The 23,604-nt window shown below is 39.7% G+C and overlaps 1 protein-coding gene and 1 long non-coding RNA gene across 2 annotated transcripts; one reads left to right on the top strand and one right to left on the bottom strand.

The window, feature by feature from the left end:
* The first annotated feature begins 2 nt into the window (after window positions 1-2).
* Window positions 3-6,070, top strand: LOC133380849 (uncharacterized). Its single transcript, XR_009761559.1, has 3 exons — window positions 3-199; window positions 320-433; window positions 2,217-6,070. It is a non-coding gene; the product is annotated as an uncharacterized LOC133380849 (long non-coding RNA).
* On the bottom strand, window positions 1,847-23,573 carry TEKTL1 (tektin like 1). Its single transcript, XM_061618975.1, has 9 exons — window positions 23,282-23,573; window positions 22,974-23,066; window positions 18,879-19,452; window positions 11,301-11,405; window positions 8,024-8,222; window positions 7,441-7,607; window positions 4,745-4,840; window positions 4,534-4,647; window positions 1,847-2,413 (listed from the first exon to the last, which is right to left on the bottom strand). Exons 3-9 carry the CDS (start codon window positions 19,431-19,433, stop codon window positions 2,213-2,215), a joined length of 1,437 nt encoding a protein of 478 aa, XP_061474959.1. The 5' UTR covers window positions 19,434-19,452; window positions 22,974-23,066; window positions 23,282-23,573; the 3' UTR covers window positions 1,847-2,212.
* Between the last annotated feature and the right edge of the window lie 31 nt (window positions 23,574-23,604).

A 23,604-nucleotide genomic window follows, 5' to 3' on the forward strand; every position in this document is an offset into this window, starting at 1 on the left:
TGCTCTCTTTTTGCTTCCGTTTAAAAATGGCGGCTTGCATGCAAAGGGGATGCCAAGCAAATTCCGCTTGTTTTACTTATGTTCTTTCCGCTTTCTAATACTGATCTTTTCTATCTGTATTTGATTTTTTTTTGGTGTCTCTGCTCCCTGTAAATGTTGGTAAAGAGATTCTTCTCATTAAAACGTTTTGTTTATCCAGGTAGTGTTTTTGTTATATTTTATCGCTTTGTTTCAGGACTAGCGCATGCGTACCGCTAATTTTAATATAAGCATAACTTCTTCCTTAAAACGAGGGCAAATTGTCCTTGCTTTCCTTTAGTCTGGATTTCACCGGCTTCCTGAGACAAACGCATGGGAAAAAGCACTGTAAGGGAGGAGTGGACGGTTGTGAGGAGAAAACCGTTGATATCGCAGTATCATGCAGACCTGAAACGTAAGAGCCATCTAGAGCCCTGGCATACTTAAAGGTGTTAACTTAAGGTTATAAAGACACAAGACAGAGCTACAGAAACTGTTGGCTTGATCATGCCACCAAAATATTTATTAATTAAATATATTGCAAATAAATCTTTATTGCTGAGCTGTTGTAGAAATGTATCATCCTCATTTTCATACAGCACTTACTCTATGGCATGTCCTGCCCTTGTCAAACGTCTCTTTGCATCTGCACAGCCACCCCTGACAGGTACACCCAAGCTGCTGCCATGCCCTGTGCTGACAGTTGTATGCAAAACCTGCTGCTGCTTCTAGTAAGTCACTGGTCTTGCCCCCGATGAAACAGTGAGCATTTTAATGTACATTAAGAACTGAGAACTGAGAACAGTGTGCTTGGGGTAAACCCTCATTAACTAGTGTTAATAGGGAAAGTGTTGTTACATACTTGGCATTAGTCCTGCCACTTTTCAAAGCTCCCATATCACTTACTGATGTTTAAAAGATTTGATTTGTCTTTTGTTGTATCCATAGTAAATAGATTGCATTGTTCCCGTCAAGCACAAAGAGGACTCCCCCTGCTTCTCTTCCCTTGGCCTAGGACAAACCCTGCTGCAGGCCTGTGTTAAAAAAACTGATCTGTGCAGAGCATGAATTCATAATCAATATTCAAGACACAGAGCTAGCTCCAGAGTGAGGGGACCCATGGCAAAGTGCCCACTTATGGGCCCCCTCCTATAATGTGGGTGCCCTCTGTTGGTCCCTTTCGTACTTTGGTAAACACTAGTGGATTTATCTGGCAGCACTGAGAGGCTGGGAGCCCCCACTTAAATTCCCTACAATGGCTTGGAGTGATGCTACATCAGGCATTCTGGGAAATTTCTCAGCCATCTTGTGCCATGGGGAGTTTGTTTGTTTTTTAAAAAGTACACAAGGCAGGTGTTAACAGTAGGCTCTGTCAGGGTGCTGGGTCCCCAGGAGCTGCAAGGATGTTGTGTTCTGACACTGAGCCTAAACAGACAACACAGACCATACCCTCAATCATATAAAACAGCAGGCTTGCAAGCTGTTGGCACCAAAAAAGGGTCTTGGTGATTAGTATGCTAAAGGGGGCAGGAAGTGAGTTTCTCATTCTCCCATGTGTCTTGTGTATTGTAACTAGTCTCTGACATCAGAGGCAACAGTTTCCCTGTAGTTTGAGCCCCACTATGTCCCAGTTAAGCATTGAAGGAGAGCCCAAAACACACTTGAAAAAACAGACTGTCTCCTCTCACTGGTGCACTCAGATTTCTGTCTCAATACCTAGAAAATCTTACCAGTTCCTATTATTTTTTTTTTGAGGGAGATTTTTCCCCTGAAGAAATTCAAAAAATCTATATACACAAGATGTTCTGGCATTGACTGTATTTAATATTTAACACACAAATTATATTAGTGACAGATTAGGATTTACTGAATAGATTCTCAAATAGAAAAAAAACCTACCAAAGTTTCTTACCATTCATAAAACCGAACTCCCCTTTAAACTCTTGGAAATGTATTTTTGAGGAAGGCCAGAAATATGTACTTACTCTTTTAATGTGTGTGTATATATAATGGTTGAGTTTCTTGGCAAGCTAGTGTACTTCAAGTTAAAAGACTGTAACATTTGGTATTCCATTCTGTGATTGCAGCCAGTCATGTATTTCCCCTGTTCCCAGGTGAGAAGAAATGATTCTGAACCATTCTAGCATTTCCAGCTCTTTACTTGTATGCTCTTTCTATCCATTTGCTCTGCTTTTTAGGTGTAGACCAATTCAAGAACCTCTTTCATGTTGGTACGAGGGTGCATGCGGCGCTGCCGCAGCCGTTTAATGCTGCCATCCACATCGTAGCCGGTCTGCTTCTGATGAATGCACTCACGCAAGTAACGCCGGGTGGCATCAAGCTGCTGGATGTTCTCAGCTGTATCTGCTATAGAGCGATCTAACTGAGCAGTGGACTGCAAAGAGAGTGCAAGGGCAGAGAAAAGAATGTAAAGTGTTTTGGGAATCCAAGAGAAGGTTCCTACCCACCAACTTCACATCCACAAAGTGGGCTTGCATTGTGTCACATGTACAGTTACTTCCATTTAGTAATTTTTAAAGACACGTAAGCTGGAGTCCTATTCCCATTTACCTGGGGAGCAAGCTCTATTTAATTCGATAGGATTTATATCTGAGTAGACATGTTCAGGATTATACTAAGCTGTTGTTGTCACTGAGAGAGGCGTTATAAAGTGAGGAGGGTGTCCTGACATACAGAGTTTGAAATAATCCAATTCCTATGCATACAACATGGGTAGGGAATCTTTCAGCCCAAGGGCTGCATTCGATCATGAGCAACTTTTCAGGGGCTAGAGACAAAAGTGGGTGGGGCGATGGATTTGACAGTAGGCTGCATTCCAGCAATTCAAAAGCCTCAGATTTCTACACACGCACACATACCCACACACACACCTCCCCATCCAGGCAAGCGAGAGTATTATCACAGATCGAGGACATATTCCAGATAGACAAAAGCACTTGAGGAAGACATGGATCGGGGCCAGTGAGGATTTTGGCCAGGGGAAAGGGAGCATCAAGGGCCAGATAGAGAAGCCAGGAGGGTCACATTCAGCCCCCAGACCTGAGGTCCCCCCCCCGATATACGGTATGTACAAAAGAAGGACAAGAATCTAGAGATTTTTTTCTGAAAACCTGGCTTCCATTAACACTATTTCTGAATAGATATAGACCAACAGAATTAGCACCTGTGGACATTTTGAGTTAATGTATTTCCTGAACAATTTAAATTGTTATTTGTTCTAGCTGAATGTTTTGGTTAAATAATTGCACTAAGCAAATATAGGAAGCCAAGAAATCTAAATCTTTGTTCTGTTAAATTAGAACTCTTGTTTGTTTCCTTTTTGCAAAAGTAACTAGATACGTTGTAGTACAACATATCAGTACAAGTATAGGTCTTATCCCATGTCTCCCAGCGATAATGACTTATCCACTAAACCCATCTGCCTCATCACAAAATACTTTACTGGATAAATCATTATCGCTGAAAGGCAGTCTTGTCCTGCTCCTTCCACTTCCTGCTCCACTTGCCCAGTGGTATCTCTTTCTATCATCATACCATCCAGTGCTTGAAAAAAGATTTGCAACTCTTGAAACCTAATCTTATGCATGGGTCTTCAGAAGTAAGTCCTGGTAAGACTTATTTCTATAGGTTTGCAATGCTAGATATTAGCACCAACATTTTAACAACCAGTGCTCCTAGAGCTGGCTTTGTACTAAATGTTTCAATTAAATGTTGCCACCCTGGACTCCTTCTGGGAGCAAGGGCAGGATATACATTTCCCAACATAAAACAAATGTCACCTTACAATAATTGATTTTGAGTTTCAGTGTTTCAAAATAAAATATCATACAGAACGAAATTACAGTGTACCATTTGTAATTCAGTAATATGAGAGCATTGGTCGGGTCTGATTATTTTGCAAGGCATGTATTCCGCCCTTTCTCCCAGTAGGAGCCCAGGGATCTGATTACTTTTGCAAGGCACTATATATTCTGCCCTTTCTCCCAGTAGGAGCCCAGGGTAGCAAACTAAAAACACTAAAACATCTTAAAAACAAACTTTAAAATATATTAAAACAAAACATCTTTTAAAACATTTTTTTAAAAAGCTTTAAAAACATCTTAAAAAGCAATTCCAAATAATAATAATAATAATAATGGAGTTTCTCATGAGAAACTTCCTAGTGCAGCCAAGGAGGCACAGTGCTTTGCAAGCCAATAATCAGCTTTGTTGGCACCTGCAGAGCCCTGCACCTTTGCAAGCACCAATGATCAGCTCATTACCAACACTTGCAAAACACTGTGCCTTTGTCCACCATAGTTTAATTTCAGACCATATTGCCAAAGGAAAATGGGTGACATGATGTCACTGTGCTGTCACGTGACTGACAAGTGGACAGCCCCACTTTCAGAATTGATCTGCAGTGGGCAGGGAGATAAGAATCTGGTCCACCATTTAGATCTAGTTCCCCACTCCAGTTATACTCCATTTAAAGGCCCAATCAGGCTCTTTTACCTGGTTGAGGATTGCAGCTTCAGGTAGCTGTGTTCCGACATGTCTTTGGTACACTTGCACCACCGGCCTTGTCAGCTTCTCCCGTGTCTCCAAGTACTTGCTACTTGCAGGACCCTGTGGATATGCAAATTATTCAGAGTCAAAGCAGGATTCCAAGCAGGCAGGGAGGGAGGAAGATGTGAGGAATTACAGCAGTGCCCTAATTGCTCACCAAGGCCATTCCCCGGGTAATACACATCTCATGCTGAAAACGTTGGCAGCGATGCAGAGTGCTGCGGGTTCCTCCCAAAGTCATGTCGAGACGTTCCTGCCAGAGAGAAAGAATAAAGGAATCACTGAGCCGGGTCGCTTAGGAACATGTGTGCGTGTGTGTTGTGCACATATATGCAAACAGTAGGAGCAATTAGTGAAGGTGGTGAATTTCCAAGTGTAAGTTATGCCTACTTGAGCCCCTAACAACTGACAACAGGTGGTTGACCTTCTTTGACCCAAGGGCTGCCAACCCTCCAGGGGGTGCATGGCAGTGGTGGGTGTCACCATCCCACACTCTTGCATGTACACACACGGACACATGCAAATCAGCTGAAGATGGTAGTTATTGCTCCTCCCTGCTTTTTTATTTTATTTATTTAATTAACAAAATTTATATACTGTGATTGTGAAAAATCTCTAAGTGGTTTACAAAAACCATTAATATATCAATAAAAACAAGTAATTAAACATTTTATAAAAAGATTAAAAAAACAGACTAAAAAGACATTAAAACACATCAGCATCTATGTGTCTGGATAGGCGTGGCTTGCCTTGCCTAAGCAGAAATGTTTTAAGCAGAATCCGAAAAGATCACAGCGGAGGCCCCTGTCTGATGTCACTAAATGGTTGATCTGATGACTGGGGAGGGAATGATTTGTATCCACATAAGAGCCAGTGTGGTGTAGTGGTTAAGGTGTTGGACTATGACCTGGGGGATCAGGAATCCCCACATAGCCATGAAGCTCACTGGGTGACCTTGGGCCAGTCACTGCCTCTCAGCCTCATGAAAACCCTATTCATAGGGTCGCCATAAGTCGGAGTCGACTTGAAGGCAGTACATTTACATTTTAAGGGTGCTAGACTATTTCAAGTCTGGTTTTTTAAAAATCCTCTTGGTGCTGCTGTCATATACAGTGGGGTCTTGGGGAGGTGGGGGAGAAAATTTGCTTGGGGAGCCACATCAGGCCCCAGGCTAGAAGGAAACCACCCCGGCTTACAGTATCTTGGAGATAAGCAGCACTAGAGTCAGGAGGAGGATGCACATCATGAGGTTAAAAACTCTCCTCTCCATGCTATATACCAGCATTATCTATTTTTAGGCGTCAGGCAAAAACAGTTCTCCCAGGCATTTGACTCCTGATTTTAGAGGGCTTTTGGTGGGCTCTTGATGCTGTAGTGTCTTTTAGGGGGTGGGTTGTTCCACTGCTGTTATATTAATGTGTTTTTAACTTTTCATTTTGTTTAAGTTTTTATACTGGTTTTACCTTTTTAACTGTAAGTCATTTTGGGTTCACTTTTGTAAAGAAAAGCAATTAACAAATGTAATAAATAAATATACTCCCCCAAATCAGCCATATGTGTTTTTATTATTAGTATTTGGAATACTTATAAACATTATAGAATACCATAGTAATGTACAATAAAAATTCAACAAATAAAAACATAAACCAGTTCTCTAAAGGGAAATCTAATGCTGCTCATGAGTCAACTCATCCTTCTGATGAAAACAGTGAGCAGGCAGCTATACAGAGGATAAAGTGAACTCTCAGATATCCTGTACCCAGGTTGTTTAGGGCTTTATACACCAACAATAAAATCTCAAACTTGGCCCAGTATTATAATGGCAGCCAGTGCAGTTCCTCAGCACTGGTGTTATGTGTTATGATGGATGGCAACTACAAGCTACATTCTGCTGCAGAGCTGGTATTACACAGCACGCGTAGAGGGAAGGTTTCAGGAGGAAAGGAAAGGGGGGAAAGTGTCATTTGAGACTCCAAACTGTGCTGCCAAACTCCTGTTCTAGGCTCACTAGAATTCTGAGTAGAGAAATCCTCTTGTATTTGCATATCACCAAAACCAAAATGTAGGTTTCCACTAACTTAGATGGGAGCCCTGGCTCCTACTGGAAGGGCAGGATATAAATCTAATAATATTTATTTATTTAGACTATTTCTATACCACTCAATATATAAAAATATCTCTAAGCCGCGTACAAAACAGTAAAACAACTATAACAAGTATTAAGATTTAGCAGAGGAAGTATTGAATAACACTTGAGCAGAGGAAGTATTTAAAAACTTTCCTGCCATTGCAAATAGCAAGTGTGCGTGGGGTAGGGAGAAATTCTGATTGGGACCATGATGACAGAGGCAAAGAGTTAAAGCCCTCCTTCTCCCATGCCAGTCTTGGTGCAGCTCAGGGGTCCCCAGGGTTGGTGATTTTTTTTAAAAAAAAACCAACAACATGCAGGAGCTAATAACATGAATCATATCACATCTAGTTTGGCCCTCAGCTACTGCCTATCACCACATTTTGTAGCAATGACTTCAGTATATTAATTATAAAGGAGGAAAAGGTACAAGACCCCCAGTACTTTTCCCATAAGAGGATGAAACCAATAACTTTCTGTTTTGTAAACAACTAAGCCAACTTTTCTGCATTGCAGAGGCATGGACAATCTAGAAGGGAAGAACAGTTTTGCTGGCTTAGAGCAATGCAACTCTAGCAGATAATTAAGTCTCACAATGCATTTATCGAGGCTGAGCCTTGACATTGAAAACACATTCTTGGCTAACAAGTGGATCTGCATGCACATGCAAAAATGATTTCATGTATGATGTGGCAAACGTATCAGGGTGTTAGATCTCCCTTTACCTTATGACAGAGAGTCTCATCCCTCTTGCCCTGCAAGCTGTTTTCAATGGTGTTGTGAGCTGTAGTACGAGTGTTCTGTGCATCTTTGATGGCCTTTTGCAACTGTTGGACCACATCCTTGGTAAGAAAGGTGAGGCGTCGGCCCTCCTCTAGAGTTGCTGCACACTCTAGAGAGTGGAAGTGGAGAAACAACAAAGCTTCTTAAATCTGGTTTGTTGGTTGGACTAAATGGTTTAGGATATCCCAGCTTCAGTTCAGTCACTTTTTGCCAGTGGATTATTCTCTTGCACTACCTGTTAAATAATCTATTCCTATTTTAAGGAAAGCCACTGATTTCAATTGACTCTGAGGAGGGGAGGTCTCAGTGATGCTGCTTCCTTCCGCTGTATCGATCCATTTTATTGTTTACAGCTCATTGTTTTAGTGCAATAATATTTTTGTGGTTTTGCCAAATGTATTTTTGCCAAGTGTATTTTTTTCTGTTAAATTTTTATGCAACCTGCCCTGGGACCAATGAGTGAAGGAGAAATAATATGAAACATTAATAAATAATTTTCCTCACAGAAGGGCTGTTTCCCCTTACCTGGTGTAAAGGCTCCAATGGGATCAGGGATCGGTGTCTGATTTCGCTCCACCCAGGGGGATGAAGGCCGGCTTAATCCCAGCCAGGAATCACGCCCAGCCCCTAGGAGAACCATGCGCAAAGGCTGTGGCACCAAGTCCAGGACACGACCGCGTTCACCACACAGTGTGTCCAGAGTTTGTCGACATGTGCCCAGTGCCTACAATGAGTAATTGGAAAGAGGAAACCATGATAAGAAACTGGCTTCCATTCCCCGCCCCCATCTCCCCAATTCTATCTCCAAGAAATATAAGATGTGGGTCTGAGCCATGTCACTTGGCTGCAGCAGATGGAGAAAGCTCAGACTGCCACCATGGATTATCATTCAGCTCCTCCATTCCCAGAACAGCCTCCATCAGTGACCATTCCATCTGGTTATTATGGCACCTCATTGTGTAAGATCATATCCATACCATACATTTAAAGCATATGGCTTCCCCCAAAGAGCTCTTGGGAACTCTTCACAGAGCTATAATTCCCAGCACCCTTAACAAACTACAGTTCCCAAGATCCTTTGGGGAAGTTATGTGCTTTAAATGTGTATTAAATGTATGATGTGGATGTGACCTAACAATATAAAATGGAAGGTACTTGAGCTTGCTTCTTTTCTCGCCCAGTTTCTTCTTCCTTTTGTGTAATGCCTCTTACATTATAAAATGTGATTATGAAATATAAATTGCCTTGCATGCTTTGGCAAGAAGATGGATTACAAATGTACTAAGTAAATAAACAAGCAAATAACTAATCTGATTATGACACTAATGGATGCCTGAAGAAATATGTATCAAACCTCTGATGTAAGACTCAAAATATCAGAAACCACAGAGCCCATCAGTGGCAGCTGGCTCGGTGTTTTCCATGTACGTTCATTCTTCAGATAATTTATGCAATGTTTGATCAACAAGTTAAGTTTATCACATTACCTGAATTATAGAATACGGGCATGGTGAGGCCTATATTAGAGATTAAAGCCCACCATGGGCTGTGTCTCCATAGATGCAGCTGAATGTAGAAGGGCAGTAGTAACTGACCTGGGCTACCTACTTTAGCAGGGTGCTTCTTCATGATGATTTGTGCAAGTGCACTAGATTAAAAAGACAGAGGGGATGCCACACTATGACAAATCACCATCACAAACCACATCACCAGGTCAAACATTTTCCCCAGGTAACTGCATCCATGGGGACACTCTGTATGAAGGATTTTAAAGCATATGAACTGGCTCTCTATTGTTTGCAGGCATGTATCCATGGTATCCTCCTGGACCGCCTAGCTGGGATGGGACTTGAGGGCACTGTTTTGCAGTGGCTCTGGTCATTCCTGGAGGGGCGAACCCAGGAGGTGGTATTGGGGAACTCCTGTTTGACTCCTTGGCCGTTGGCCTGTGGAGTGCCTCAGGGTTCAGTTTTGTCCCCTATGTTATTTAACATCTACATGAAACCGCTGGGAGAGGTTGTTCGGGCGTTTGGAGTTCGGTGCCACCAGTATGCTGATGACACCAAACTCTATTTCTCCTTTCCACCTTCTTCCAAGGAAGCTGTCTTGGTTTTAAACCGGTGTCTGACGTCAGTGGTGGATTGGATGAGGGTGAACAAATTGAGGCTTAATCCAGACAAGACAGAGGTGCTCCTGGTCAGTCGTAAGGTAGATCAGGGAATAGGGATACAGCCTGTGTTGGATGGGGTTATACTCCCCCTGAAGACACAGGTTCGCAGTTTGGGTGTCCTCCTGGACTCAGCTTTAAATTTGGATTCCCAGGTTTCTGCAGTGGCCAGGAGGGCTTTTGCACATTTGAGATTAGTGCGCCAACTGCACCCGTTCCTTGACCCGTCCGATCTGGCCACGGTGACACATGCCTTAGTCACATCCTGTTTAGATTACTGTAACGCGCTCTACGTGGGGCTGCCTCTGAAGACTGCTCGGAAACTTCAGCTGGTACAACGTGCTGCAGTCAGAATGTTAACTGGGGCTGATTACAGGGACCATACAACTCCCCTGTTAAAAAAGCTCCACTGGCTGCCAGTTGTTTCCGGACACAATTCAAAGTGCTGGTGCTGACCTATAAAAGCCCTACACGGCTTGGGTCCAGGCTATTTGTCAGACCGCATCGCCCTCTATATGCCCGCCCGGGCCCTGAGATCCTCAGGAGAGGCCCTTCTTTCAATACCTTCATCCGCACAAGTACAACTAGTGAGGATACGAGATAGGGCCTTCACGGTGGCTGCCCATAGGCTTTGGAATTCCCTCCCTAAGGAGATAAGAATGGCCTCTTCCCTGCAGTCCTTTCGTCGACAGGTAAAAACTTTCTTATTTCAGCAAGCCTTTGATTCTGAAGGTGGCTAAGGATAGACCCAAAAGGAGGTTATATTGTTCTTGCTTGTTTATTTTTTAATTATTCTGATTTTATGAGTTTTTAATTATCAGAAACAGTTTAATGCTATTTTAAATTAGAGTTCATTTTTTAATTAAATCTGTCTATATTTATTTATTTATCTATTATATGCTTTTAACTTTGGTAGGTTTTAATTGTATCTGTTTTTTATCTGGAAGCCACCGTGAGTTCCAATTTGGAAAAACGGCGGGGTATAAATAAAGTTAATAATAATAATAATAATAATAATAATAATGTGGGTAGGTGTTTGATATGTGTGTTTAAGGGATTAAACCTGAGAGATATCCTCATAGGACATCCAGCAATAGTTATTCCAGAGCATCATGGGAGTTTTTATCTCCTGACAACAGATGTAGAGAAGTCACACAACCCTCTGGTTCTCCCACAGCAGAGGTGGGTAACTTGTGACCTTCCAAATGTTGTTGGACTCCAACTTCCATCTAGTCTATGGTAATACCCAGTGATGTGAGCTGGAATATGATCATGCCATCTCTCCATTCAGGGATCCAGTGCAAAGAGTCAGTTTTAAGACATTCTGTTTGCTATTTGTGTGAAGACTGAGGAACTGTGTGTTGGATCCTCATGAATGCATTCTGTGCAATTTTCTAGCAAGTTATTCAGAGTCTGATCACCTGAGATATTAGGACTCCCCTTTTCAGTATAATAGAACACATATTGCAGCTTAAGAAAACACATTTTATGTCCTCTGTTTTCCATTTAGAGGTGATAATTACAAGTACAAAGCCTTGCTATGTATTCAGATATTATTTTTCATGTGCTGATGTCCATCTGGTCTGCCTCCCTTGCCTTTAGGGATTGTGGAATATTGTCTCTCTTGTTTCCTACCTTGAGATGATCTCCTGACATTGCCATCATCCCTTCCAGCTTGGCTTTCAGTTTCCGGAACTCCTCCTTTTCCCATTTCATTATTGCATCCACCTTGTCAGATACCTACATAACAGTGAAAGGAACAAACATGGTGCCCACAGAGCAGAAGAATGGTTGCAAACTGGATTGTATATATTAGAAACAGAAGAGTGTGGACTTTTTCTGATTTTCACAGAAATCTCTGAGTAGTGTCCAGCCAGCTGTTAGCTACCTATACTCCTAGCTTGGCATAATAACTCTCAGGCATAAGTGTTCCTGGATAAATCAGAAACATATTCTCCCAGCAAACCCATGTTCTAAAACCTAGAAGCCAGTCCTGCATACTGATTTTGTTTCAGAGCACATTGCCATGGGCTCCCTCAAACAAAATCTATAAAATTGGTTCTGCAAATTTGCTGTAAAAACTAGCTGTAGATGGCATTTGTTGGCTAATCAATGGCATCACCAATGCCACTTCTCTCATCCTCTGAGCTGTTTTGTAACCGATTTTAAAATGTTGGCATTATTTTCTTAATGAATTATGAACATATAAATGTAAGCATACCCACACCAATTGGCGGTGGGGTGGATAGCCCTCCTGAAGAATTATGGACGGGGCAAAACTGACAGCTGAACCAAACTTTCCATGCACAGTTTTGTCAGCAAAGTAGATTGCAAAACCAGGATCATACTGTGGGTGTTAGATATGGCTTCTTGTACTTCTAGGGCATTTTGCTTAAGATAACAGATGATTTAGGGGGCAAAAGGTTTATAATATTATGAATGTTGCAGAGAAAAAGGAGAGTGGATTTTTTCCTCCCTCTCATTATACTGGGGTACTCCAATGAAAATGTAGGTTGAACAGAGAAAAAATTAATGTCTTCACACAATGCATAATTATTAATTAATGTATGGATTGCACTGCCACAAGATCTGGTGATGGCTTTTAAAAAAAAGATTTGACCAGGGCTGGGGAACATGTGGCTTTCCAGATGTTTTGGGCTCCAACTCCCATCAACCATAGTCAGCATGGCTGATGGTCAGGGATTATGAGAGTTGTAGTCCAACAACATCTAGAGTCCAATAGGTTCGAGGACTTCCCGGAAGGAGTGCTGGCTGGTGGTCGTCTCTGAGTGAGCTCTATCTCAGAGGAAGCTTATTTCAGTTAAAAGTCAGTCAAGAGTTTAGGAGACAGGTTTGATATATATTATATACTTATAGCTGATCTGTAACAAATCGGAAGTCAAGTTTTTCTTTTTCTTTTATTTTTTTCTGTTGTATTGTTTTTGTTGTATTTGTATTTGTTTTTAAAAAATTTGAATAATAAAAAAATTATTATAAAAAAAAAAAAGTCAGTCAAGAGGAATTTTTGACTGGCGTAAATGTTCTCCAAGATAAAAGGGGAACTGAAGAGATTATCCACGGAACTCTGTCGAGCTGTAGATTGCTAGATTTGATCAGGAATCCCCCTGAGATAAGAAGGCATTTCTAGCAGCGGAAGACAGAGTCTGGATTTCCAACAGGCTGTGCTGAAAGTAAGCAAGTCTTTTTTTCTTTCTCTTTTAAAAACGTTTTTAACGAGCTAGCCTCCTTCTGTCTAAATCTTATCAACTACCTTAAATTACTATCGTAAAAGAGACTTGTTTACGAATCAGCAATTCAGAAACTTGGGTGACTCACACTTTTTTCGTATTATACAAAGCTAAGGAAGAAGGGAGCAATTCAAAGAACCTGCTTTATTTTTTATGACAAAAAGCTGGCTTAAAGCTGGAATTACAAAGATTAAACGGATAAGAGGCAACTTATTAGATAAGATGATTTGATTATTTGAAGGAAATATATCTGAGAATATTTTTTTTATTTTATTTTTTTTATTTTGGATTAAATTTTTTTTTTTGAACAAATCTGCTGTTCATGTATCTTACTAACTGCTGGATGTTGAGAACTGGATTTGTTTTACATTCTTGAATGTGCTGGAGATAATAACTGTGTTGATTAAACAGGCCTGGAATATTAACTTTTTTGTTGCTGGGAGAAAAGAAACTGTTTGCCTCTACAGAGCTGCTTGCTAGTTGGGCGGTATATAAGTTTAACAAATAATAATAATAATAATACATTGGCTAATAATAGAAAAGGTTTTTTTTCCCAAGAATGACAACTAGGAAAGCAGCCAAAGTTTTGGAGCGAAGAGTTTCAATTGATACACAGGAAGGGATGGACATGTTCCAGAAAATTATGGAGGGATTTAGTGATTTTAAACAAGAGTTGAAACAAGAGATGAAACAGGACAGACAACAACTTAAAGATGAATTTTGCAATATGAAAAAGGATTTTAAAGATTTACAAGATCATATTAAAACAGAAGTGGGTGAGATTAAAAATAACATTGGGCAACTAACACAGGATGTAAAAAATGTTAAAGATAAGGTGCAAACCTTAGAGAATAGAATAGATATTACAAATATGGAATTGGAAAAGAATTTGGATTATATTGCTGTTATGGAACTTAGAGATAAAGAACATTGCTTGAGATTCCGTGCAATCCCTGAGGAAACAGGTGAAGATATCAGAGAGAAAATTGTTAATGCCTTGGCAAAATCCTTCGACAGGAATGAAGATCGGATGGAATTTGAAATAGATAAAGTTTATAGAATTAATTCCAGATATGCAACAATAAAAAAAATCCCAAGAGATGTGCTTGTTTATTTTTTAAAAAAGAGGACCAGAGATATGGTTTTGCAACATCATTTTAACAATGTCTTCAAAATTGACGGTAAAGAAATACAGGTGATGAAGGAAATTCCTGTTAGGCTTCTACGTAAGAGAAAAGATTACGCTTTCTTCACAGAAAAACTTAAACAATGTAAAATTCAATTTAGATGGGATGTTCCAGAGGGAGTGATTTTTACATTTAGACAACAGAAGTATCGATTAAATACTGTTCAAAAAGCAAGGGATTTCTTGAGAAAAGCTTCAAAAGACATGGAAGAAGATAAACTCAAAGACATGGACATAATTCCTGGGAAACAAAGTCAACAGAAACAGGTAGAGGAAGAAAAGGATGATGATGGATCAAAGGGAGCAACAGGCACAGACTTTTCTAAAATACATGCTTAAAAATGGATTACAAATATCTAACTTGGAATATAAATGGAGCTAATTTGTCACAGAAGAGAAAGAAAATATTTCATTATTTGAAAAAATTAAAATTGGATATAATTTGTTTACAAGAAACTCATATTAAGAAGAAAGATTCTAAATATTTAATTTGTAAAAATTTGGGTGAATAATTTATTTCGGCAGGATTCAAAAAAAAATGGTGTGGTTCTTTATATTAATTCACAATTGTCTCCTAAATTGATATTATTGGATGATAGTGGCAGATTTGTGGGAGTTGAAATTACCATTCAGGGTACAAAAATTTTGATAGTGGGCATTTATGCTCCTAATGAAGATAAAACAAGGTTTTATACTGGACTTATGGAAAAATTATCAGAGTTTGCATATGATCATTGGTGTGTCATGGGTGATTGGAATGGGGTAATTTCACCAAAAATGGATAGACTTTCTGAGAAAAATATTAAAGAGACACAGGGCAAATTGCCAAAGATCTGTTTCGAATTGATGGAAAATTTAGAATTGGTGGATGCTTGGAGATATATAAATGACAATGCAAAGGAATTTACTTACTTTTCAGAAAGACATAAAACATTTTCGAGGATTGATATGATTTGGATGTCTAAAAATTTAGCGAAAGATATTTCCAAGATGGATGTGTTACCAAAAACCTTTTCGGATCATAATCCAGTGATATTGACTTTAAAAAAAAAAATCTTGGATTTAGATGGAGACTAAATGAATCTTTATTACAGAATGATAAAATGGTGCAGGAATGTAAGAAGAAATTAAAAGAGTTTTTTGAACACAATTTACATAAAGGAACAGATGAAAATATTGTTTGGGATACAAGTAAAGCATTTATGAGGGGATATTTTATTAAATGTAATTCTGAATTAAAAAAGAAGAAACAACAGAAAATGCAATTAATCTTGGAAGAAATAAAACAAAAAGAGGAAGAATTGAAAAAGAATCCAACTAAAGCCTCTACTGTAAATCAAATTAAAATGTTACAGAAACAAGTGTCAATGTTGACAGTTAGAGAAATTGAAAGGAAATTAAACTTTGCTAAACAAAGGACTTTTGAATTTGCAAATAAACCGGGGAAATTGCTAGCATATAAATTAAGAAAAGAACGACAAACAAATCTTATTTTAAAGATACAAGAAGGAGATGAGATGTTGACAGATAATTTAAAAATCCAAAGGGTTTTCCATCAATATTATTCAACTTTGTACAAGTGTCAGGAAATTCCCTCAGAAAAAATAGAAGAGTATATATCCAAACAGAATTTGCCTAAAATTACAGATCTTCAGAGACAAGCTATTAATGGTCCTATTATGTCAAGAGAAATATCTGAGGCTATAAGTAAAATTAAATTAAGAAAGGCGCCAGGACCGGATGGTCTATCAGCAATGTATTACAAATGCTTGGAGGAGGAACTTTTACTACCTTTACAGTATACAATGAATTCTATTTTACAAGAGGGGAAGATACCGGATAGTTGGGAAAATGCCAATATAACATTAATGCCTAAAGAGGAGCAGGATTTAACCAAAACAAAAAATTATCGGCCAATATCTTTATTGAATAATGACTATAAATTTTTTACAATGATTTTGGCTGAAAGAATGAAAATAATATTGCAACAATTTATTCAGGAAGATCAAGCGGGGTTTTTACCTAAAAGACTTACGTGATAACGTCAGGAATGTTTTGAATGTGTTGGAATATCTAGAACAACGAAATGACATACAAGCTGCTTTGATTTTCTTGGATGCTGAGAAAGCATTTGATAATTTGAATTGGAAATTTATGTTTAAGGTTCTAGAGCAAATGGACTTTGGAGATAATTTTATAAAATGGATCAGATCGATTTATACATCACAGAAGGCACAGATAATTGTCAATGGGGATTTAACGGACTCATGTGAAATACAAAAGGGTACAAGACAGGGATGTACATTGTCCCCCCTTCTATTTATTCTGGTTTTAGAAGTGCTGCTTAGAGACATAAGGCAAGACAAAAGGATTTCGGGAATAAAGATAAAAAAAGAGGAATATAAATTGAGAGCATTTGCTGATGACTTGATAATTATTATTAATAATTGTATTAGAAAATCCCTTGGAAGGAATCAAAGTATTGATGGATAAACTAGAAGAATTTGGACCATTAGCAGGATTTAAGATCAATAATCAAAAAACGAAGATGTTGGTGAAAAATTTATCTTTAAGAGATCAAAACGAGTTAATGGAGAAGATAGATTTTAAAATAGAAGAAAAGGTGAAATATTTAGGTATCATTATGACAAATAAAAATTCAAAGTTGTTTCATAATAATTATGAAAAACTATGGACAGAGATTAAGATTTGTTAAAATGGGATAAATTACAGTTGTCATTAATGGGTAGAATATGTGTAATAAAAATGAATGTATTGACGAGAATGATGTTTCTATTTCAAACAATACCTGTCATATCCTCTGATCTACCTTTCAAACAATGGCAAAAAGATATTTCTAAATTTGTTTGGCAGGGGAAAAAACCAAGAGTTAAATTTAAATTATTACAAGACGCCAAAGAAAGAGGAGGGCTGGGATTACCAAATTTGAGACTTTGTTTTGCTGCTTGTTGCTTAGTCTGGATAAAGGAATGGATTCTATTGAGGAATAAAAGATTATTGGATTTGGAGGGTCACAACCTGAAGTGGGGATGGCATGGATATCTATGGTATGATAAAGTAAAAGTTAATGTGGATTTCAATAATCATTTTATAAGACGTCCTTTGTTGAATATATGGAATAAATACAAAACAAGGTTTTTTCCGAAAATACCACTATGTGTTTCAAGTCAAGAAGCATTTTATAGAAGAGAAATGGCTGGAAAAGAGAAATGGTTAACTTACCAAGAACTATCAGAAAATGTGCATGGTGAATATATAATGAAAGAGAGAGAACAACTAATAAAAGAAGGATATAGTTCACAATGGTTTGCCTATTTACAATTGTTAGAAAGATTTAAAATGGACAAGAAAATGTATGGGTTTGAAATAAATAAATCTGATTTTGAAATAGGTTTGTGTACAAATGATGAATGTATAATTGCAAAAATGTATAAATTTTTATTGAAAATGGACATGGAAGAAGAACAAGTAAAAGAGTGTATGGTTAAGTGGGCAAAAATTTTTGGTTATAATATACAAATGGATCAATGGGAAAATATGTGGAAAAAAGGTTTGAAATTTACATTATGCTATAATCTTAAAGAAATTTTTTTATAAAATGATGTGTCGTTGGTATATGACTCCAGAAAAGTTGGCAAAAATGTATAGCAATGTTTCTAATGTATGTTGGAAATGTAAACAACAAGAAGGATCTTTTTATCATATGTGGTGGTTGTGTAAACAGGCAAATCATTTTGGGCACAGATAGGTAGGATGATGCAAAAAATCTTAAAGATAAATATTCAGTCAAAACCAGAATTTTTTTTATTGGGTTTTATGGATAAACAAAAGGAAAAGAAATATGGAAGAATAATATTATATATGATCACGGCAGCAAGATTACTATATGCACAAAAGTGGAAAATGGAATCGATACCAACAATGGAAGAATGGCTATTGAAATTAATGGACTTAGTTGAGATGGACAAATTGACATGTCTTATTAGAGAAAAAACGACAGATACATTTCTTAAGGAATGGAAGCCTCTTTTGGACTTTTTGTTGAAAGAAAAAAATGAAATGATGATAATGGGATTTGACGATTAATTAAGATAGACTTTGGAAAAAAGTGAATTTCGTATGTTTTAGGAGACAGGTTTGATATATATTATATACTTATAGCTGATCTGTAACAAATCGGAAGTCAAGTTTTTTCTTTTTTCTTTATTTTTCTTTTCTGTTGTATTGTTTTTGTTGTATTTGTATTTGTTTTATAAAAATTTGAATAATAAAAAAATTATTATAGAGTCCAATAGGTTCCCCACCCTTGGATTAAGCAATTCATGGAAGATAGTCTATCAGTGGCTAGTATCTTTGATAGTTGAATGGAACCTCCATGTTCAAGGGAAGTAAACTTGTTTGCCAGACATTGGGTAAGCCCTGTTTGTGATTTTCCCAAAGAGATCTGGATGGCTATTGTTAAAGACAGAATGCTGGACAGAATGTGTGGGTGGACTGCCTGCCTTGCCGGTGTTCTGTACAAAGCAGCACAAAAATTATGTCTGGGTGGGGAGATAGATGCAAGGTGAATCTGAATGGCCCACAAGATGTTTAGAAAAAAGAAGCACTTTGGCTCAGGCATGCAATAAATGCCATGCATAGCACACTTGCCACATGAGATTTAGTGATTGGAGAACATGCAGGGTGAGTTGGCTTGGCTGGCTCATAAGTGGTGGATGGATTCAATGTGTAAGCACATGGACTTGACGCAGGTCTCACCTTCTCCGTTTCTGGCCGATGCTCCCGAATAGCTTGGCTCTGCTTGTTGGTAACAAGGCCCTGGCGGATTTGATCCAGAGTGGCATTAAGCTGCTGTCTCCAGCGCACCAGTGCCTTAAACTGCTCGTTAATCTCTATGAAGGCCTGGCGCAGACGGCTTACCACCTGCCGTGTGTCCCTGATGTACTGGGCCACAAACTCATTGTTCTTGGTGTTGCTATAGTCTCGGCAGCAGGGCAAGGCTATCTTGCATATCCAAGGAGGAGGTTTTACTTTGCTTCTCCACAGGGTCACCCCTGGCCCTTCTGGTGGCTTCCTCCTCACCTCTCCAGTTGACAGGACATCCAACTTAAATTTCCAAGAATCGGTCTTAACCTTGCGCTCATATGATGTCTCCTCAGGCTGGCCTGGGGGTTGGACTGAACGCCAGAGATCCAGTGCATCCTTGCCACAGCGTTGCGTCAGCCGGGTGGTTTCATGCACTGTTGCATGGGTGTCCTTGTGCCATTTCTCGGCTCCTACCGGGCCTGTCAGCAGGTGGGCAGGAGGTCCCATAGCTGTGACTGAGCTGCTCCTGCCAAAGGAGAGCAGCAAACATCACACCGCAATCCTGATGTAAGGTAATGGGCTAAGATTCTTCAACAGTGCAAGAGCAGGCTACCAAGTGATGGGGTGAAGGTTGAGCAGGACTAGTGATAAACAGCATAGTGGTCTGAGATGAGAGGGAGGGAAAACCAGGCTACTGAAAATGGATTTGTTCACCTGTTAAAATGCAGTTAGGGATGCAGGAGAGATTCTTATTCAGTTCACATTTAAAGGTGAATCTGTCTAATTTGCACTTTCAAAACTGAAACACAACCATCCCTCAAAATTTGCATGGCTCCAATTTTGCAGTACAGTTCTCTAGCCAAGTAATGTCAACAAAAATGTACATGGCTGGGTAAAGTATCCCTAAATATGTCTATATTTGTGAAAATAACATACAGAAATGAATTATATTAGGGAAAATTGAAAATATGTATATTAGGCAAAATTGCATAGAAAAATATGTATACTGGAGAAATGTTGATGAATTTTCATAAGGACGTAACAACAACAAAAAATAAATTGCAAACTAGTGTAGAGAACTGAAGTTAAGATTGGAAAAATTAGAAACTGAAACTGACAGATTTGCCCATCCCAAAATGCAGTGGTCACCAATGGTTCAAATGTCAGTAAGTAGCCATGAAATACCACTCTAAACACCTAACAACAGCTTAACAGTTCTAAAATTGTGATTTCCCAACCACCACAACCCCGGTCCCAAATTTTAACATTTGCAAATTCTAATTTGGAATTGGGCTATATGTAGCCTCCTACTTCTAAATATGTGAGTATGGAGAATATCATATTTTGCCTTGGGAATATCAAATTTTTGGAACCAGAGTCTGAGTTACAGCAACATTTGTGGTGAGGTGGGTATATTGAACCTTTGCAAATGCTGTAAATCAGGTTTTAAAACTTTAAAATTTGGACTGGGATTTGAATTTTGCCCAATAGCAACTTCATGTCTAAAATCTGTCTGTTCCATTAAATTGTCACAAAGTCCTTTGACAGGAGCACCCCCCTCCTGTGCTCCACACATTCCAGTGATCAGCACTGACATTGCTTGAATCCTCATTGTTATTAGCCTTGATCTTTCCTAGCCCCTTTCCTCCCTTGCTTCTGTTTATCCCATTCAGTAGCTCCAGAAAGTTGCCGCCATCTCCTGCAGTCTGTGTTCTGGAGAATCTTCTTCCTCTCTCCCACATTATCAGGTTTCTTCCTTGTACTACTCTTACAGGGATGGGGAACCTGCCAGAGCTTGGAAAAGTTACTTTTTTTAAACTACAACTCCCATCAGCCCCAGCCAGCATGGCCACTGGATTGGGCTGATGGGAGTTGTAGTTCAAAAAAAGTAACTTTTCCAAGCTCTGCCTGTGACCCTGCAGATCTTACTGGACACCAGCTCCCATCAGCCCAAGCCAGCAAGGCCAATGGTCAGGATGACTGGACTTGTAATCCAGCAACATCTGGAAGGTCACAGGTTCACACATCCCAGTGCTACAAGCCTGGCTTCGGAGCAAGCCCACCTATGTGATTATACTTGAGCAATTATTCTGAAGGCCCCATGTACCACTACTAGGGTGCATCCAGACAAACAAATTCAACAATGAGCCTGCTCTGACAGCACACTCACTGTAGATGTCATATAATCCACATTTTGTTTTATTTTATTTGGAGATTTATAATAACCAAATGTTACCAAAACATATATAATAAGATAAAATAAAATTACAGACTCAGTACACTAAAAGTAGTAAAACTACTTCTACAATTGTACACTTCATATTGCATAAAATGACTTGGTTACACTTCAGGGAGAGTCTTAAACAAAAATAACTTCAATAGCTGCCTAAATATCAAGACTAGGCACTTGTCTGACATCAGCTGGTAAAATATCAGTTGCTTCTCCTTCTGATCTACTTGCGAGCAGTTTTTTTCCAGGTTTGAGCAGAAGCTAGATTTGCGCAGAGCTGAGTGCCCAGCCCTGATATCAGGTATCCCAACCTTTTTGGGTCCAGGGGCATATTTGGAAATGTAAGAAACTGTTGTAGGCATCACAGAATACCCAGTTCACATTAGAAAAATTGTTGGTCCTCAGAACCATCATCACCACTCCGCAAAGAAACCAAGGGAAAACACCTACATGCTCTGGAACAAAGAAGACATGGACAAAAAAGTAGACACCCCTCCCCCCAAGCAATGACAAGCCAAGAAAGCCCCACCTCAGTTTAAAAAGGTGGGAGGGACTTGGTAAGCAAAAATTGGCGTGCCATAAGGTGTTGTGATACCTACAGGTGCCACGCTGGGGGCTCCCAGCCTGATGTCATGAAGTTCTCTCTCCACTTCTTGGCACTATGCCCAATGGTGCTTTGAGAAGTGGGGAGGTGCCTTTGTGATTGCTACAATAGTTGGCTGCTCTGTACTGTGTACAACATTGCTCTGATTGGCTGTCCCTTGTGCCAGTCATGAAGCCACCTCCCCCATCTTCTTAGAACAGTTTTCAATTTTTTTTAAAAAAAAGCACAAAAAAACCCTCCTCAAATGCACACAGATGTACATCAAATAAATGCTTAAGAAGAAAACCATGCAGATCCAGGGTGGAGGTGAGGGTGGGGAATCCAAAGTTAAGAAGACATTGCCTGCAACGGGGGGTTGGGGTTGGGGGGGAGAGTTAGCAGGCTTTTCATCATGAGGCTATGTGGCAGCACAGGCATAAATGAGGGGAAAGTAAAGTATACACCCCACAGGAAAGAAAAAATACCCTCACACCTGCTCATGTTTCCTGGTGTATCTGTATGCTATCTTGTAATGCTGTAGAAGAATGGATCTGAATTTACATCCTTTTACTGTACACTAAGAGCCACATTAAGAGCCGGTATGGTGTAGTCATTAGAGCACTGGTCTTCAACTGGTGGATCACAGCAGCAACATTACCACCACGCAAATATTAAATGAAAAAGTGGGCCCCCAAATGCATGTTTGGACAAGGTGGATTCTTAGTCTGAAAAAGCTGAGGATCGCTGGGTTAGAGTGTTAGATTAGGACTGGGGAGAATCCCTGCTCAGCCATCAAGATCACTGAGTGACCCTGAGCCAGTCACTCAGTCTCAATCAGCTTAATCTACCTCACAGGGTTGTTGTGAAGATACAATGAAAGGGTGAAGAGAGAAAATGATTTATGCTGCCTAAACTCCCTGAAAGAAGGATGGGTAGATAATTAATAAATATTTTTTTTCATTTATGATTGCATTTATACCTCACTTTTCCCCCAAGGAACTCAAAGTGATGTACATGGTTCTTCTCTCCTCGTCTCCATTTTATCCTCACAACAACCCTGTGAAGTAGGTTAGGCTGAGAGCTGTAACTGGGCCAAGGTCACAAAGTGAGCTTCTGGACTGAGTGGGGATTTGAACCTTGGGTTCCTGGTCCTAATCCAACACTTTCACCACTACAAAATCCTATATTTCATAACCTGCTACATACACTGTAGACTTACTCCACAAAAACATACCAAACTGGCTTGGCGGATCAAATCAGCTAGTTCACTCTAGTCTCCAAGAGTGGCCTTGTTCATTGCTGGAGGAAGCCCAGTCTTCTCCGTGGCCTGTAAAGAGGAATACCAGAAGACAGTGTCCAGGGTTAGGGTATGAAATATCCTTACAGGCTGCCCCCTAGCAGTGGAGGCCTTGGGAAAGATCAAATGCTGCACCTCATGGCCTGGGCCTTAAAGGGCTCCATTGTGTCAGAGTACGGGTATGAAGAGTGGAGGTGGATGGAGGAGGGGGTCAGATTGGATGGTTCTACCTGAGCCATGTTTACCTGGGTCCAATAAGGCTGAGATGTCAAGGGCAATATTAAGGGCACAGGTCTTGGGTCCAGCCTTCAGGGAGAGTGTGGGAGGCATGTGTCTCTTGCCTCAGAAACAGATTGTGAAGTCCTCCAAACAGGCTTTCTCTCTCTGTGACACAGGCCAAGCTGTCCCTTCGCTTCAGCGGTGTTGGTTGCCACGGCAACATGGGCTCGCCTCACAATGCTGCTGCCTTCCCAGAAATGGCTTATATAGCAAAGGCAGCAACAGGAGCTGCGAAGGAGCAACTGGGAGACGTGTCTTCCAACACTGAACAGATAAAAGCAAGCACATT

This window comes from Rhineura floridana, chromosome 3, assembly GCF_030035675.1.
Source record: "Rhineura floridana isolate rRhiFlo1 chromosome 3, rRhiFlo1.hap2, whole genome shotgun sequence".
Taxonomy (NCBI): domain Eukaryota; kingdom Metazoa; phylum Chordata; class Lepidosauria; order Squamata; family Rhineuridae; genus Rhineura; species Rhineura floridana.